At 43.2% G+C, this 16678-nt stretch overlaps 1 protein-coding gene across 1 annotated transcript in view; it reads right to left on the minus strand.

The window, feature by feature from the left end:
• Nucleotides 1–16678, minus strand: part of UVRAG (UV radiation resistance associated) — a 69294-nt gene that overhangs the window by 17114 nt on the left and 35502 nt on the right. Inside the window, exons 8-10 of the mRNA XM_015828385.1 lie at nucleotides 15905–15965; nucleotides 5414–5468; nucleotides 4441–4519 (exon numbers count right to left, since the gene is read on the minus strand). Coding sequence (XP_015683871.1) covers nucleotides 4441–4519; nucleotides 5414–5468; nucleotides 15905–15965 — 195 coding nt within the window. The remainder of the gene's footprint in view (nucleotides 1–4440; nucleotides 4520–5413; nucleotides 5469–15904; nucleotides 15966–16678) is intronic.

Here is a 16678-nt window from a genome sequence, read left to right on the forward strand (position 1 = left end):
AGACAGTTCTCTTATCAGGGTTTAAAGTGAAAAAAATATATATGCATTATTGAATTCTTTGCCTTCTACTTTTGACTTGCTATCTTCCAAACGTTTTTGTTTTTTTGGCTACGATGTCCCGTTTGTTCTGCTTCTTAGTTTATAGCAGTTTAAAAACAATAAATACATAAATAAATGCAGGTTATGTCCTACGATATTTCTTATTTCTGGCTTTCCGGGATCTTAGGGACAAAAGAAATGGAATAGAAGGGAGATCTGTAAGTCTAAGTAAGCAACGAGAGACCGCTTCAATATATATAAAAAAAATCTGTTCTGGGTTGAGAGAAGAAAAATAGAGATACTGCCATTCTCAAAGTCAAGATTACTTAGCTATTACGATCAGGCACAAGATGTCACCACGGAATTGACTGGAAGGGGTGGTTAAGGGCACTGAGTGCCTCAAATAGGAATCCAAATTAAAATAACTCTGGCAAAGGTTTCTCCACTTAATAATAATCAGGGCTTTTTTTTGTCATAGAACGCCCAGAACGGAGTTCTGGCACCTTTTTTGGATGGAACCTTGCAGGGTAGGCAAGGCGGGTTGTATGACGTGTGTGAGTTCTGGCACCTTTTTTTTTTTTTTTTTTTAAACAAAAAAAGGAATGATAATAATAATAATAAAGTTGGAAGGGACCTTGGAGGTCATCTAGTCCAACCTCCTGCTCAGGCAGGAAACCCTACACCATTTCGGACAAATGGCTGTCCAGTCTCTTCTTAAAAACTTCCAGTGTTGGAGCATTCACCGCTTCTGGAGGCAGGTTGTTCCACTGGTTAATTGTTCTAACTGTCAGGAAGTTTCTCCTTAGTTCCAGGTTGCTTCTCTCCTTGATGAGTTTCCACCAGTTGCTTCTTGTCCTGCCTTCAGGGGCTTTGGAGAAGAGCTTGACTCCCTCTTCTTTGGGGCAGCCCCTGAGATATTGGAAGACTGCTATCATGTCCCCCCTCGTCCTTCTCTTCATTAAACTAGACATACCCAATTCCAGCAGCCTTTCCTTATATTTTTAGCCTCCAGTCCCGATCATCTTTGTTGCTCTTCTTTGTACTCTTTCCAGAGTCTCAGCATCTTTTTTACATCGTGGTGACCAAAACTGGATGCAGGATTCCAAGTGTGGCCTTACCAAGGCCTTGTAAAGTGGTATTAACACTTCATGTGATCTTGATTCTATCCCTCTGTTAATGCAGCCCAGCACTGTGTTGGCTTTTTTTGGCACCTGCAACACACGGTTGACTCATAGTTAGGTGAATCTCCACTAGGACTCCGAGGTCCCTCTCTTAGGTAATCCTCAAATTACAGCTTTCAATCGTCACATGGGCTGGTTTTGCCAAAAAGCAGAAGCAAAATGCCAGTTTCCAGCAAAAAAACATAATAAAACATGGTTATCGGACTGTGGGATGCTGCAAAGGGCTGTAAATGCGTTAAGTTAGTAACACAGTTGTTAAGTGAATCTGGCTTGTCAGACGGTCGCAAAACAGGGTCCCCTAACCCCGAGACACTCATAAATATGAGTCAGTTGCCAAATATGAGTCATGTGACCCTGGGGACACTGCAAACAGTCATAGGTCCCTTTCTCCAGTGCCACTGTAACCTTCAAACAGTCACTAAATGAACTGTTGTGAATCGAGGACCCTGTATTATATCACCTACGCATTTTTTTTATTTTATTTATTTTTTGGTCTTTTGCAACTTCTTTTTATAGACCGTTTGGTTTTTATTGCAATCCGTTTCCGGTTCTTAGCAAGCTTTTTTTTTTCTTGAACTGCTGTTAGGAGTCGGCCTTACATCAGAAAAAGGGGGGGGGGGGAAGCGACAACTTTTCAGTTCCAAGTAATAACAGGAATTGCTGTATGTGATTAGTTATGACTTCTTGAAAAAGAAAAGAGAGAGAGAAAGGGGTCTTTTTAAACTAAACAGATGGAAGCCATTATCAACTAGCCGAAACGGAGCACGCTGATATACCATTACGAGTTTTCAAAACAACGCCCATAACGATCTGCAGGCATTGTGTTGACCTGCCTGTAACTCCACCTTATATTCTCTAAGGAATCGGTTGTGGTTTGCATTGTTCCTCGGCTGCAAATTTCACAAAGATTCCATCTCCGCTCCAGGGAAATGTTTTGATTTTCCAATGATTCTGCTCTGTATATCTCAGTCCTTTCAGCCCCCCCAGAGGAATCTGTGAGTAAGAGGCAGGCCATTGAAAAGCCAGCATAAAGGACTGCCAGCAGCTTTAAAAGCAATGAAGGCAAATTATATGTGTCCTAGGATAATGTTGCAGGATTCAATCTGAGTCGGTCAACGGGACCACAGGAATAGAATATAATAAAATAGAATATAATAAAATTAAGGAATAGAATAGAATAGAATAGAATAGGAATAGAATAGGAATACAATAGAATAGAGTAGAGTAGAGTAGAGTAGAGTAGAGTAGAGTAGAATAGAATAGAATAGAATAGAATAGAATAGAATAATAATAATGATAAAGTTGGAAGGGACCTTGGAGGTCATCTAGTCCAACCCACTGCTCAGATATGAAACTCTATACCATTTCGGACAAATGGCTGTCCAGTTTCTTCTTAAAAACTTCCAATGTTGGCGCGTTCACTGCTTCTGGAGGCAGGTTGTTCCACTGGTTAATTGTTCTCCCTGTCAAGAAATTTCTCCTTATTTCTAGGTTGCTTCTCTCCCTGATGAGTTTCCATCCATTGCTTCTTGTCCTGCCTTCAGGTGCTTTGGAGAATAGCTTGACTCCCTCTTCTTGGGGCAGCCCCTGAGATACTGGAAGGCTGCTATCATGTCCCCCCTCGTCCTTCTCTTCATTAAACTAGACATACCCAATTCCAGCAACCGTTCCTTGCATGTTTTAGCCTCCAATGTCCCCTAATCATCTCTGTTGCTCTTCTCTGCACTCTAGAAAGAGTCTCAACATCTTTTTGACATCGTGGCGACCAAAACTGGATGCCGTATTCCAAGTGTGGCCTTACCAAGGCCTTGTAAAGTGGTACTAACCCTTCACGTGAGGGAGGGCACAGAGGGACGCTCAGCCAATTTCACTGTATACATGTTATACTTTGATAATAAAGGGTTTATTATTATTATTATTATTATTATTATTATTATTATTATTATTATTATTGATTCTATCCCTTTGTTAATGCAGCCTAGCACTGTGTTGGCCTTTTTGGTTTATTCTTCCAAGCTTTTGGGCTCATGCTGAAACCCATTCTCAAGAATTACTCTCTCTCCGGAATATGTGCATCGTATTTATATGGTTTCTGGTTGTGTATAGCTTTAAGTTGTTGACTAGGGTGATGACGCTGGCTATTAAGTCGTTAGTTGTTGGTTCCTTGTGCTGCCAAACCCTCGGCCCCTCCGGCTGCTAGCTACACTGCATTCAGAAAGCGTTCAGACCCCCTTTGCTTTTGTCAATTTTGTTATGGTGCAGCCTGATTACTACGGTGGTTGAAATTCATTTTTTCTCCTCGTTAACCCATAGTGACAAAGTGAAAACGGAATTTTTGAGATGTCTGTACATTTATTAAAAAGGAAATGCTTTCTGAATGCAGTGTAGCCGGTAGTGACTGACAAGGGGCCCGTTTCCCAGGCTTCAATCATTTCTGTAGCTGTTTTTGTCCCTGCTCAGCCAACAGTCTTGGTAGGTATGAAATTGGATGCATGTCCTTGTTTACTGCAGCAGGAGGCTACCAGTGGCCCTTATTCAGGATGACAAGGTGGAAGCTTACCGCAAGGAGGTTGAGGGGTTGGTGAACTGGTGTAAAGGAAAACAGCCTAGTTTTAAATACCGGAAAAACCAAAGAGATCATTGTCGATTTCAGAAAAGGCAGGCACAGCCACATTTCTCTGTGCATTAATGATTCACCTGTGGAGACGGTTACCAGCGTCAAATTCCTGGGTGTGCAGCTAACAAGTAGGATGGCTTGGTCGCTCAACAGCGAGACACTGGTGAAGCAGGCGCAGCAGCACCTGCACTTTCTGCGCCGCATGAGAAAAGCACATCTTCCTTCCCCTTACCAAACCAGGTAACATCATCAGTGCTAGAAGGGAGTGGGGTTTGCAGAGAGGAGGAGGATGACAACAACAACAACTGTGGGGTCCTTGGTGCTCTCTGAGCTTCATAGTTTTCTGGCAGATGTTTCATTACCCAAGCTAGGTAACATCTTCAGTGCTCATCGCCATTATCAGAGCACGGATGCCGTCACCTAGTTTGGGCAATGAAACGTCTGCAAGAAAACCGCCAAGCTCAGAAAGCACCAAAGACCCCCTCAGTGGAAATTCCAATCCCAATTCCTGTCCTTAAATGAGGACTACCTGTAAGAGCCTCCTCCCTCTCAAGTCTCCATGCTTCCAATCCAGAAGAGCAAACTTGCTTAGAACGAACATACCTGTGCAATATTTTTGTTCAGAAGGAAGACGCCATAATCAAACTGTAGCTTCTCTCCTCCTTTTAGATATAGTGGAAATCTGAAACAGGAAGAAAGGGCAATGTAAATAAATGATAAGACGCTGTGGCTCTCACCCCTTCCAATAAGGGGAAACTGCACGTACACACTCTTTCCAGAAATTGTAGGTTTCCTCCTGGTAACAATTAGAGCAGTCCAGCTAGCAAAACTGTGGCCTACTACAACTTGTAGAATCTCTGTGGGATGTAATAGGGCAGACATGTCAAACACAAGGCCCGGGGGCTGGATGCGGCCGTCTTGCTGAGCGACAGAAATTTGGGGCTCAGTTGTGGTCGTACGTCGGGGACTACCACTCTTGCTAAATTCTATGGTTTATAAACTTAATATTCTAAGGCAGACGTGTCAAACGCAAGGCCTGGGGACCGGATGCGGCCCGCGAAGTGGTTTCATGTGGCCCGCGAAGCCATCCTGGAAACAGTGAGGGAACGGCCCCCGATGCCTTGGCCCTGGCCGCCCGGGAGCCAATGTACAATTTTATGGTGGCCATTTATGCTGAAACACATTCAGTCTTAGCTCCACAAGGCCGTCCAGAAACAGCAAGGAACCAACCCCTGCCGCGTCGGCCCTGCATGCTGGGGAGGTGTCACCCATAGTGAGGAATGAAGAAATGGACCCTGCCTTGGCGCTTGCCCCGGTCCCACCCCCTTCTGCCAGAGACCCCCAGATCTGTCCCACTCCTGCCCAGGCCCCCACAGGCACCCTTGACGCGAACGATGTAGAACTGGCCATGCCCACCCAGTAGGCCACACCCACTCCAGGCAGGCCCACCCCGTAGGCCGCACCCACCCGGCCCGCCAAGGGCAACCGCAATGCTGATGCGGCCCTCAATGAAATTGAGTTTGACACCCCTGTAACAGGGTCATTAAACAATGCACAACGGTACATTCGCATTCACCCGCTTTGAAACCCCTCGGCTTTGCTACTCAAGGCATTTCGATGCGAAACGTTTGCTACAACAAGTTACACAAATCTCCTCTAGCGTGGGGGGAAAACATCTACTTTCCTAAACAATGAAACGAAATACTGTTTGCGAGAAGAGGGAACACAAAAGCTTTCAGAGGGAACCGTTTCAAGAATTTCTATTAAAAGGCCTGGCTCTTGATTGGATTTTGCCCGACCACTTGTGCGAAAAACCACAGAACAAAAAACTGGGGTTTGTTTTTGTGCCTGCCACAGATGTAACTGATTGATGCAAGATACACTGCTTGTTGGGATTACAGTCTGAGCTCAGGCAGTCAGAGGAAATGGTTAACCCTCATTCGTTAGCCCTAACCCTTGTGGGGAGGAAGAAAATGGGCGAGGCGGCTGAAATAAGTGGGTAAAATTGATTGGGGGGGGGCGAAACTCACTAGCAGGGAAAAAAGAAAAAAAGAAAAAAGGAACCAACGGTCTTCCATGTTCTACAGTACTTCTTGACTTACAACCACAATTGAGCCCCAAAAGTTCTCTTACTAAGCGAAACAGTTGTTAAGTTGTGGACTTCAAGTCCCCAAACTGCCCCGTTTTATGACCTTTTTGGCCACAATGGCTGTCTGAAATGGTCTAGGGCGGGGGTAGGCAACCTTGGCTCTTTTATGACTCGTGGACTTCAACTCCCAGAATTCCTGAGCCAGCCAAGCTGAGGGGAAAGGGAGAGTTTCCAAGCTGAGCCATGCTGGCTCAGGAATTCTGGGAGTTGAAGTCCATGAGTCATAAAAGAGCTGAGGTTGCCCACCCCTGATATAAGGATTCTTGCCTGAGCCGGGGGTTGGACTCGATGACCTCCAAGGTCCCTTCCAACTTTATTATTATTATTATTATTATTATTATTATTATTATTATTATTATTATTATTATTATTATTATTATACTTCAACTCCCAGAATTCCTCAGCCAACATAGGGGAACTATGGCCCCTTCATGACTTGTGGACTTCAACTCCCAGAATTCCTCAGCCAACATGGAGAAATATGGCCCCTTCATGACTTGTGGACTTCAACTCCCAGAATTCCTGAGCCAGCATGGGGGAACTATGGCCCCTTCATGACTTGTGGACTTCCAACTCCCAGAATTCCTCAGCCAACATGGAGAAATATGGCCCCTTCATGACTTGTGGACTTCAACTCCCAGAATTCCTGAGGCAGCATGGAATTCTGGGAGTTGAAGTCCACAAGTCATGAAAGGGTCATTCTTCCCCCACCCCTGCCTTAAATACAGGTAGTCCTCAACTTACAACGGTTGATTTAGCGATTGTTCGAAGTCACAACGGCACTGAAAAAAGACAAGACTGCTTTTCATACTTCCAACATTGCCACGTCCCCATGGCCATGTAATCAACATTTCATATTTACGATGGTCGCTGTGTTCCCAGGGGTCACGTGATCCCCTTTTGCGACCTTCTGACAAACAAAAGTCAACGGGGAAGCCAGATTCACTTAACAAAAGCGTTACTAACTTCACAACTGCGGTGATTCACTTAACAACCGTGGCAAGACAGGTCATATAACGGAGTCAAATTCACTTAACAACAGTTTCACTTAGCAACAGAAATTTTGGGCTCAATTGTGGCCGTTAAGTTGAGGACTACCTGAACGATAAAATGCAGCCTCAAATTCTTGGACAATTATCAACCTCTCAGCTAAAATATCCAACTTAAGTCTCAGAAAAGAAACTGAAATGTTGGATCGACTTTCTAACATCTTGTCTCCCTCTTTAAAATGATGCATTTTTGTCCAAAGAGGTTCTCAGGCTGAAATATTAGAAACAGAACATGTGAAAACTTAGTTCACCAGAGAGGTATGTAGTGAAGTCACTAGGACTAAGCTGCCTCAGTTTGATGCATATGTGAATATTCTTTATTTTGTGGATAACAACACCCTGTTGGCAAAAGCGATGATTTATTACACCTCAGTAGACTTTAGCTTAAAAATACAAGAAAATTTCCCCCCAATTTTGGCTTTTCTATGAAGCAATCAGCTAAGGGCTCTTCCACAATCATTCTTGGGAGCCCTCATAGTCATAACTGTGGAAAAAATAATAATAACATTTGGAACCAAACACTTTCATTTCACCTATTCGTCTTTTTGATTGTGTAACCACTCTCGTTAAACAAAGATTTCCAAAAATACGTTCTCCCTTCGCTTCGTAGCTTGCGCTGTTGCTCGGTTCGTCTTGTCGTGTTTCAATAGTTTGAAAAAGTCAATATTTTCAATATTTGAAAAACTCATGTCTTTGTAGACCTGGACGGTGACTCAAATGTTAACTGCTAAAACAAAGCTAAAACAACTGTAGGGGTTGTTCTTTCTTCTTTCTTCCTTCTTCCTTCTTCCTTCTTCCTTCTTCCTTCTTCCTTCTTCTTCTTCTTCTTCTTCTTCTTCTTCTTCTTCTTCTTCTTCTTCTTCCTTCTTCCTTCTTCCTTCTCCTCCTCCTCCTCCTCCTCCTCCTCCTTCTTCTAGGAAATCCTCTTTAGATTAAAAACAAAAATGATATCCCGGGTTCTCATATGTAAACATATTTACAGGTAGTCCTCCTCTTAAAACAGTTCATTTAGGGACCATTTTGAAGTTACAACGGCACTGAAAAACAGTGACTCATGGCCAGTTTTCACCATCAGGGCATCAAAACTTGGACACTTGGCAACTGATTCATATTTATGACGGTCACGGTGTCCCTGAGTCATGTGATCGCTTGTTCTGACCTTCTGGCAAGCAAATTCAATAGGAGAGCCAGATTCACTTAACAACCATGTTACTAACTTAATAACTGCCACGATTCGCTTAACAGCCGTGGCAAAAAAGGTCACAAAATGGGACAAAATTCACTTAACAACCGTCTTGCTGAGCGACAGAAATTTGGGGCTCAGTTGTGGGGACTACCACTGTTGTTAAATTCTGTGGTTTATAAACTTAATATTCTAAGGAATCTATTTCCTAAGCATCAAAAGCAGTCTCTCAACCTTTGCAGCTTTTAGTCTGGACTTCAACTCCCAGAATTCCCTAGCCAGCGTTGAGTGCCTGGGGAATTCTGGGAGTTGAAGTCCAGACCTCTTTAAAGTTGTCAAGGTTGAGAAACACTGACAGCATATCTGCCTTGAATCCAAACTACTGTACTTTTCAAAGCCTTAAAACCCTGGCTTGTTTTTTAACACCTCCCACCTGCTTCGAATCTCACATTAAAACACATGTGGCTTAAACACTGATTTTCTCCTAATCAAACCTTTTTTTTTTTTGCTTGTGTTTCAAACTGAACTTGGGAAGCCCCAAAGAGATGCAAATCCGCAAACATGAAAAGAGAAAGAGGCTAAAGAAGCTTGGATGAAGAAATCTGGGAGTAAAAATATTTCCCCAGCTGATGTTCTCCCAACACCGCATGGCTTAAACTTCCATTCTCGGAGAAGTAAAAATGTGAAAATGATCTTTTCGTTTACCCAAATCGTTTGATTAAGCGTAATGGCTGTGCAATTTTGCGCGCTGCACTTTAACACTAATTTGCAGACCTTGGATGCTGACATTCTTTCCAACCCCTTAAAACTCTGGTTAACATCACTGGAAAGGAAGAGGATCAAAGATTACAATGGAGCAATCAGCAACATGTCAAGCCGTTGCCCTACTGCCCTTCCCATGAGGACCTAATGGAAGAAAAATAAATAGGGGTTCCCCCCCTTCTCCTAGCTTGTTTTTTCAACTTGATCTTTCTTTCATCAGCTTCTTCCCTCACACCAGATTTAATCCTATTCTACTTTCGGAGTCACTGTGCTGCCAGAAAGATGCATGGACAGCCTGCTGAGCCCCTTTATATAATTTCTTTCCAAAATTTCTGGGAAAAAATAATTATGGTGCAAGTCAACAGCAAATGCCAAGTCTTCCAGTATCTCAGGGGCTGCCACAAAGAAGAGGGAGTCAAGCTATTCCCCAAAGCACCTGAAGGCAGGAGAAGAAGCAATGGATGGAAACTGACCAAAGAGAGTATCAACCTGGAACTAAGGAGAAATTTCCTGACAGTTGGAACAATTAATCCGTGGAACCATCTGCCTCCAGAAGTTGTGGCTGCTCCAACACTGGAAGTTTTTAAGAAAAGATTGGACAGCCATTTGCCTGAAATGGTATAGACCTCCATCTTCTATTCTATTTATTCATTCTTATTTCTATTCTATTCTATTTTATTCTGTTCTATATTTCTATTCTATTCATTCTATATTTCTTTTCTATTCCATTCATTCTATATTTCTACTCTATATTTCTATTCTATTCTACTCTATATTTCTATTCTATTCTATATTTCTGTTCTATTCTATTCTATTCTATTTTATTCATTCTATATTTCTATTCTATCTATTCATTCTATATTTCTTTTCTATTCTATTCTATTCTATTCTATTCTATTCTATTCTATTCTATTCTATTCTATTCTATTCTATTCTGTATTTCTATTCTATTCTCTCCTATTCCTTATTCTGTCCTATTCTCTATTCTATTCTATTCTATTCTATTCTATTCTATTCTATTCTATTCTATTCTATTCTATTCTATTCTATTCTATTCCTATTCTATTCTATTCTATTCTATTCTATTCATTTTATATTTTTATTCTATCTATTCACTCTATATTTCTATTCTATTCTATATTTCTATTCCATTCCATTCCATTCGGAAAAGAGCAGGAACAGCTTGCAGGGCGGAGTTAAACGTGTCATCAGTTTACAGTCCTTATGTTGCCCCAAGCGATCCAAATTCAGCTCCTCTTGAATCCCATGGACTCTTAACTAATTCCAGTTCATGATGATCGTTACTTGAATAGATTCTTGTATACAGCATAGGCCTGAGCAGTAAATCTTCCAAGCCAAAACTTAACATCTGATCTCGATCCTTTGCGCTTGACAATAATTTGCTAATTGATGGAAAAAGTATTGACAACGTTCCATATAGGACTGCTTCCAAACATTCCCTTCTTTATATATATATATATATATATTTTCTTCCAATACTTAGGCAAAAAACAGCCGAAGATTAAGTATTCAGATCAAATCCTTGTGTGTGATGCACTGAATTTGCAAAACGCCTTAAAGCAGGGGTCTTCAAACTCGGCCCTTTTATGACTGGTGGACTTCAACTCCCAGAATTCCTCAGCCAGGCACGCGTGCCTGGCTGTGGAATTCTGGGAGTCGAAGTCCACCAGTCATAAAAGGGCCGAGTTTGAAGACCCCTGCCTTAAAGTGTTACTTACGCCTGATGCAGGATCCAATCTGGGTCAGTGGCCGGGACCAGAGGTTTAGGTCTTTTGGACTTTGTGCTGGAGCCCAATCTCTGGGAACGCTTGGAAAACCGAACCCTTGGTTCCGGTCACTGGCCCAGATTGGATCCTGCAACGTTATCTTGGGACAGATATATTCGCCTTCATTTGTGTTACACCTGACGTCATGATGGAATAAACAGCAAACGACAGCACATCTGGTGAATGTTCCTGCTCAAAACATTTTGGCACACTTGGGATTGGGCAAATCAGAAGCAGCTGCTTTGCCATCCTTTTTTTATACATATATACATAATATTTTATTAATTTTCTGTTATTACCATTCCTTGGTGCTTAATGAACCACGTGTGGTCTGGGTTAGTTTACTATATTTAGTAATACCAGTTAAGTTCTTATTCTCTATCCCGTTTTTCCAGCCACTGATAGAATAGGTTCCATGTTTGAAAATAAACTGTATCTTTTTTTTTCCTCTTTATTCTCAGTTGCTTTACCGTCCTATGTGAGCGTGAGATAGTAAACTTCATTTCAACCAAGGAGGTCTTGGCAGTAACTTGCTGAACGTGCTAGTTGCAGAAACCTGAAGGGGGTTTTAATTCTCCGCTTTAAAAACAAACCGTGTTTTACTGACTACTATTTAGACTTTGGTACCTACTCCCAAAGGGCTTGTGTTTCCTATGGCTTCAACTGTTGGAAGTCACAAAGAAGAGGGAGTCAAGCTATTCTCCAAGGCGCCTGAAGGCAGGAGAAGAAGCAACAGATGGAAACTAACCAAGGAGAGAAGCAACCTAGAACTAAGGAGAAACTTCCTGACGGTTAGAACAATTAACCAGTGGAACAACCTGCCTCCAGAAGCGGTGAATGCTCCAACACTGGAAGTTTTTAAGAAGAAACTGGACAGCCATTTCTTTGAAATGGTATAGGGTCTCCTGCCTGAGCAGGGGGTTGGACTAGAAGACCTCCGAGGTACCTTCCAACTTTGTTATTCTGTTTCACAAGGCCTCAGAGCTTTGCTTCAGGCCCATGGTTAAGCTGCAGTTGCCTTCAATGTGGGGGTGCAACTGAGCTGCTGGCGCTGACCTCCAGGGATCAGCAGGATGGCATGAGGTCTTCTTGGAGAATAACTATCCCCAACAAAACAAGCAATAAAAAAAAAGATGTTGAGACTTTGGAAAGAGTACAGAGAAGAGCAACAAAGATGATTAGGGGACTGGAGGCTAAAACATATAAGGAACGGTTGCTGGAATTGGGTATGTCTAGTTTAACGAAGAGAAGGACGAGGGGGGACATGATAGCCGTCTTCCAGTATCTCAGGGGCTGCCCCAAAGAAGAGGNGCTATTAGTCATCTGGAATCACCTTTGGCTAGGTGGGTGGCATAAAAGTTTGACAAATCAATCGGAGGAAAGGAACAAGACACTGTTCAATAAATTAAGATGACCTTCAAAAAATACGCCATCGGCTTTTCTTAGAACAAGCTTGTAGCTCTAAAGGCATACCCACAAATCAGATCAATTACAATTCTTGAATCTCAGTCAGCGGGTCTAATTATCCACGAAGACCGAGAATGGGCTTATTTCAAGTCTACGAGAGATTGGAATTAGCTGACATGTGTCATCCTTGGCAGGTCACTAAAGTCAGAAGGAGCTAAAAGTGCCAAATCTGGACTCGCTTGAAAATCACTCTAATTCCTGATCAGAGGGGCTGATACTGTTTAGTCACTGTTTAGATTACTGTAAGTTTTACATACTGGGATTAAGAGATGTTAAACGTCTGTGGAGATTCTCAGTCACGAAAAAGCACCTTCGGGACACTGAGATGTTAGTTTTACTTGGATATAGAATACGTGAGCAGATTCTTGTTGGAGCGTATTAATTCTCCACCCGAGAAAAATTCAGAACTACTGTGAGAATATACTGCTACCCTTGTCAAATACACAGAGATTTTATAATCTTAATTAACAGAAGCCTCGGATTTCCCCTGCATTTTCCTTCAATGTAGTTAACATAAAGCAGTTTAAACCAATGGAGAAATTACTTGGCCTTCATTCTGCATTAAATCAATGGAGAGGAAAGGAACACGGTCAGATTAAGTAATGTTTCTGCTTCCAATCGTCATTCACGTCGGTAACTCTGGGTTGCACACTTGTTGCTCCCAGGCCTAGATCGGGGAGACTTTAGTCACTCCTGTCCTGGTCACCTCCCACGTGGACTACAGGTAGTTCTCGACTTACAACCGTTCATTTAGTGACCGTTCAAAGTTACAACGGCGCTGAAAAAAGGGACTTAGGACCGTTCGTCACACTTACAACCATTGCAGCATCCCTATGGTCATGTGATCAAAATTCAGATGCTTGGCAACTGACTCGTATTTACGACGGTATACTGTACAGGGTCATGTGATCCCCTTTTGCGACCTTCTGACTAGCAAAGTCAATGGGGAAACCCAGATTCCCTTAACCACCTTGTTACTAACTTAACAACTGCAGTGATTCATTTAACAACCGTGGGAAGAAAGATCCTAAAATGGGGCAAAACTCAATGACTGTCTCGCTTAGCGACAGGAACTGGGAAATATAGGGAGTCCTCAACTTACAGCTATTTAGGGACTATTCGAAGTTACATTACTAAAAAAAAATGTGACTCGCGACCAGTCCTCGCACATATGACCGTCGTAGCATTCCAACTGTCACGTGACCAGATTTGGGGAGCCTGGCAACCAGCACGTATTTAAAATGGATGCAGCATCCTGGGTGTGTGTGTGTGTCACGTGACTGCCACTTGCAGCCTTCCCAGCTGGCTTCCAACNCCGGTCATAAGTCGAGGACTAAACCAGTCGTAAGTCGAGGACTAAACCGGTCGTAAGTCGAGGACTACCCAACCGGTCGTAAGTCGAGGACTTTCCCTGCCCGGGAGCGCCATGCATGCGTGGTTCCGCCCCCTGCGCCAGCCGAGGCGTAGCTGGGAAGCGGCAGAGACGGAGCAGGCCGACCACCAGCTGGCCCAGCTCAAGGGAGGTAAGGCACCCACCGGAAAAGGGGAAAAAAATGGCGAACAAAAAAAATGGCGGACAGCCTTGCTTGGCGACCCCCATGAAATGGTCGATCGACCCCAAATGGGGTCCCGACCCACAGGTTGAGAACCACTGCCTTAAATCTTCCTTGGAACATCCCATTCCTTCCCTTCCTTCTTCCACCCTTCCTTTTTTTTTCTATACAGAAAACTCAGATTTATGGAAGGTAGAAGGAAGCTAGTGGAGGAACTAACTTATCGAGTTTTCTGTCTTTTCTGAGGCAAAACCTTAAAATACAGGCACACATAAGACGTCGGTATTTTTACTGGTATAAATTTGTGCCAAGGTTTTTAGCAACAAGAGACAACAGAGAGACCTTACGAAAAGAAATATTCCATTAAAAAAAACATTAAGGTCTAGTGAAAGAGGGGAGGGGAGGAAAAAAAACACCCCTATTTCTTTACTTCCAAGCCTTTTGATTTTTATGGATTCACTTTATCCTCTGCGGTTCCAATCTCTGTTTTCCATAGCTTCCTTCCTTCAATTTAATTTCTCCCTCCTTCAAAATAAAAAAGATGAAAGTGACGCCCTCAAGGCAATTTATTTCGTTCTCCTCCCCGAAATGTTTAGCCACACTGTGGCACAACTGGGGGACAATTGATGAGTTTGTCAAAAATATTAACAGCCTCACAGGCGCTATCAAATAGCGACCTTAAAAAAAAAAAAAATCCAGCTGTTGAGAACGATTAAAACAGCTTCCTTTTCCCTCCGCTATATCGTCTCCCTTTTGCTCAAGTCCAATTCATAAACGTGCTTTATAAAAAAGCTAAGATCATGCAATTGTTTTGCATTGTTTCTTCGCTCTTTGGGCAACATGGCTAATATAATAATAATAATAATAATAATAATAATAATAATAATAATAATAATAATAATAATAATAATAATAATAATAATAATAATAATAATAATAATAATAATAATAATAATAATAATAATAATAAAAAAGTTGGAAGGGACCTTGGAGGTCATCGAGTCCAACCCCCTGCTCAGGCAGGAACCCTACACCATTTCAGAAAACGGCTGTCCAGTCTCTTCTTAAAAACTTCCAGTGTTGGAGCATTCACCGCTTCTGGAGGCAGGTTGTTCCACTGGTTAATTGTTCTAACTGTCAGGAAGTTTCTCCTTAGTTCTAGATTGCTTCTCTCCTTGATCAGTTTCCACCCATTGCTCTTTGTCCTGCCTTCAGGCGCCTTGGAGAATAGCTTGACTCCCTCTTCTTTGGGGCAGACCCTGAGATACTGGGAGACTGCTATTATGTCCCCCCTTATCCTTCTCTTCATTAAACTAGACATACCCAATTCCAGCAACCGTTCCTTATAGGCCAGTGGTTCTCAACCTGTGGGTCGGGACCCCATTTGGGGTCGATCGACCATTTCATGGGGGTCGCCAAGCAAGGCTGTCCGCCATTTTTTTTGTCCGCCATTTTTTTTGTCCGCCATTTTTTTTCCCTTTTCCGGCGGGTGCCTTACCTCCCTTGGGCTGGGCCAGCTGGTGGTCGGCCTGCTCCGTCTCTGCCGCTTGCCACATACACCTCGGCTGGTGCAGGGGGCGAAACCACGCATGTGCGGTGCTCCCGGGCAGGGAAAGTCCTCGACTTACGACCGGTTGGGTAGTCCTCGACTTACGACCGGTTTAGTCCTCAACTTACGACCGGGTTAGTCCTCGACTTACAACCGGTTGGGGTCGCGGCATTAAAAAGGTTGAGAACCACTGTTATAGGCTTTAGCCTCCAGTCCCCTGATCATCTTTGTTGCTCTTCTCTGTACTCTTTCCAGAGTCTCAGCATCTTTTTTACATCGTGGTGACCAAAACTGGATGCAGTAAAGACTGCTCAAGGACTGGATCCACTTCCAGCTTCCCAATCTGCTAGCGCAGCGTTTCTCAAGCTCAGCAACTTTTGAAGAGGTGCGGACTTCAACTCCCAGAATTTCCCCAGTCAGCAACAACAACAACAACAAAATCACATTTTTAACCCAACTGATTTGGGTGGAGTGGGGGGATGGGTGGGGATGGAGGCCTGACCTATTCCATTGGCATGCTGCACAGCGCAATTAGATAACACAACGAGCAGGTAAATGAGCCAGTTACCTTGAAAGTTTTCAGAATTGGGCAACTTCACTCCGCAAATAAAATAATCCTCTTGATCGTTCTGTGAAGAGTAGAAAGAGAGGTTGCATCCGGGCCACGTTTGCTGATAAAACTCCCGATTCTGATAGCAAGCTAACATACTTACACTACATGCCTATATACATGCATGGATATATGTGTGTAAAGTAGCTTCCCCCTGTCTGGGTCTGGGGGTGACTCCGTTTCCTAGCCGAGGGAGCCAGCATTGTCTGAAGATGCTTCTGTGGGCATGGGGCCAGCATGGCTCATGGAAAACGCTGTGACCTTCCCAACAAAATGTTACCTATTTATCTACTCGCACTTACTTGCTTTCAAACTGCTGGGGGGGGGGGCAGGAGCTGAGGCAAGGAATGGGAGCTCACCCCATTGCGCGGCACTCGGGTCTCAAACTTCACAAGCCCAGCGTCTTTAACCACTGACCCATCGCATGCATGCGTCTGTCTGCCTGCCTGCCTGCCTATCTACTATCCATCCATCCGTCCGTCCGTCCGTCCGTGTGTCTATCTGTCTATCTATCTACCACCCATCATCTACCTACCTACCTACCTACCTACCTACCTACCTACCTACCTACCTACCTACTATCTATCTATCTATCTATCTATCTATCTATCTATCTATCTATCTATCTATCTATCTATCTATCTATCTATCTATCTACCTACCTACCTACCTAACCTACCTACCCTCTATCTATCTATCTATCTATCTATCTATCTATCTATCTATCTATCT

This window comes from Protobothrops mucrosquamatus, unplaced genomic scaffold (assembly GCF_001527695.2).
Source record: "Protobothrops mucrosquamatus isolate PMUCROS unplaced genomic scaffold, P.Mucros_1.0 scaffold4444, whole genome shotgun sequence".
NCBI classification, from domain to species: domain Eukaryota; kingdom Metazoa; phylum Chordata; class Lepidosauria; order Squamata; family Viperidae; genus Protobothrops; species Protobothrops mucrosquamatus.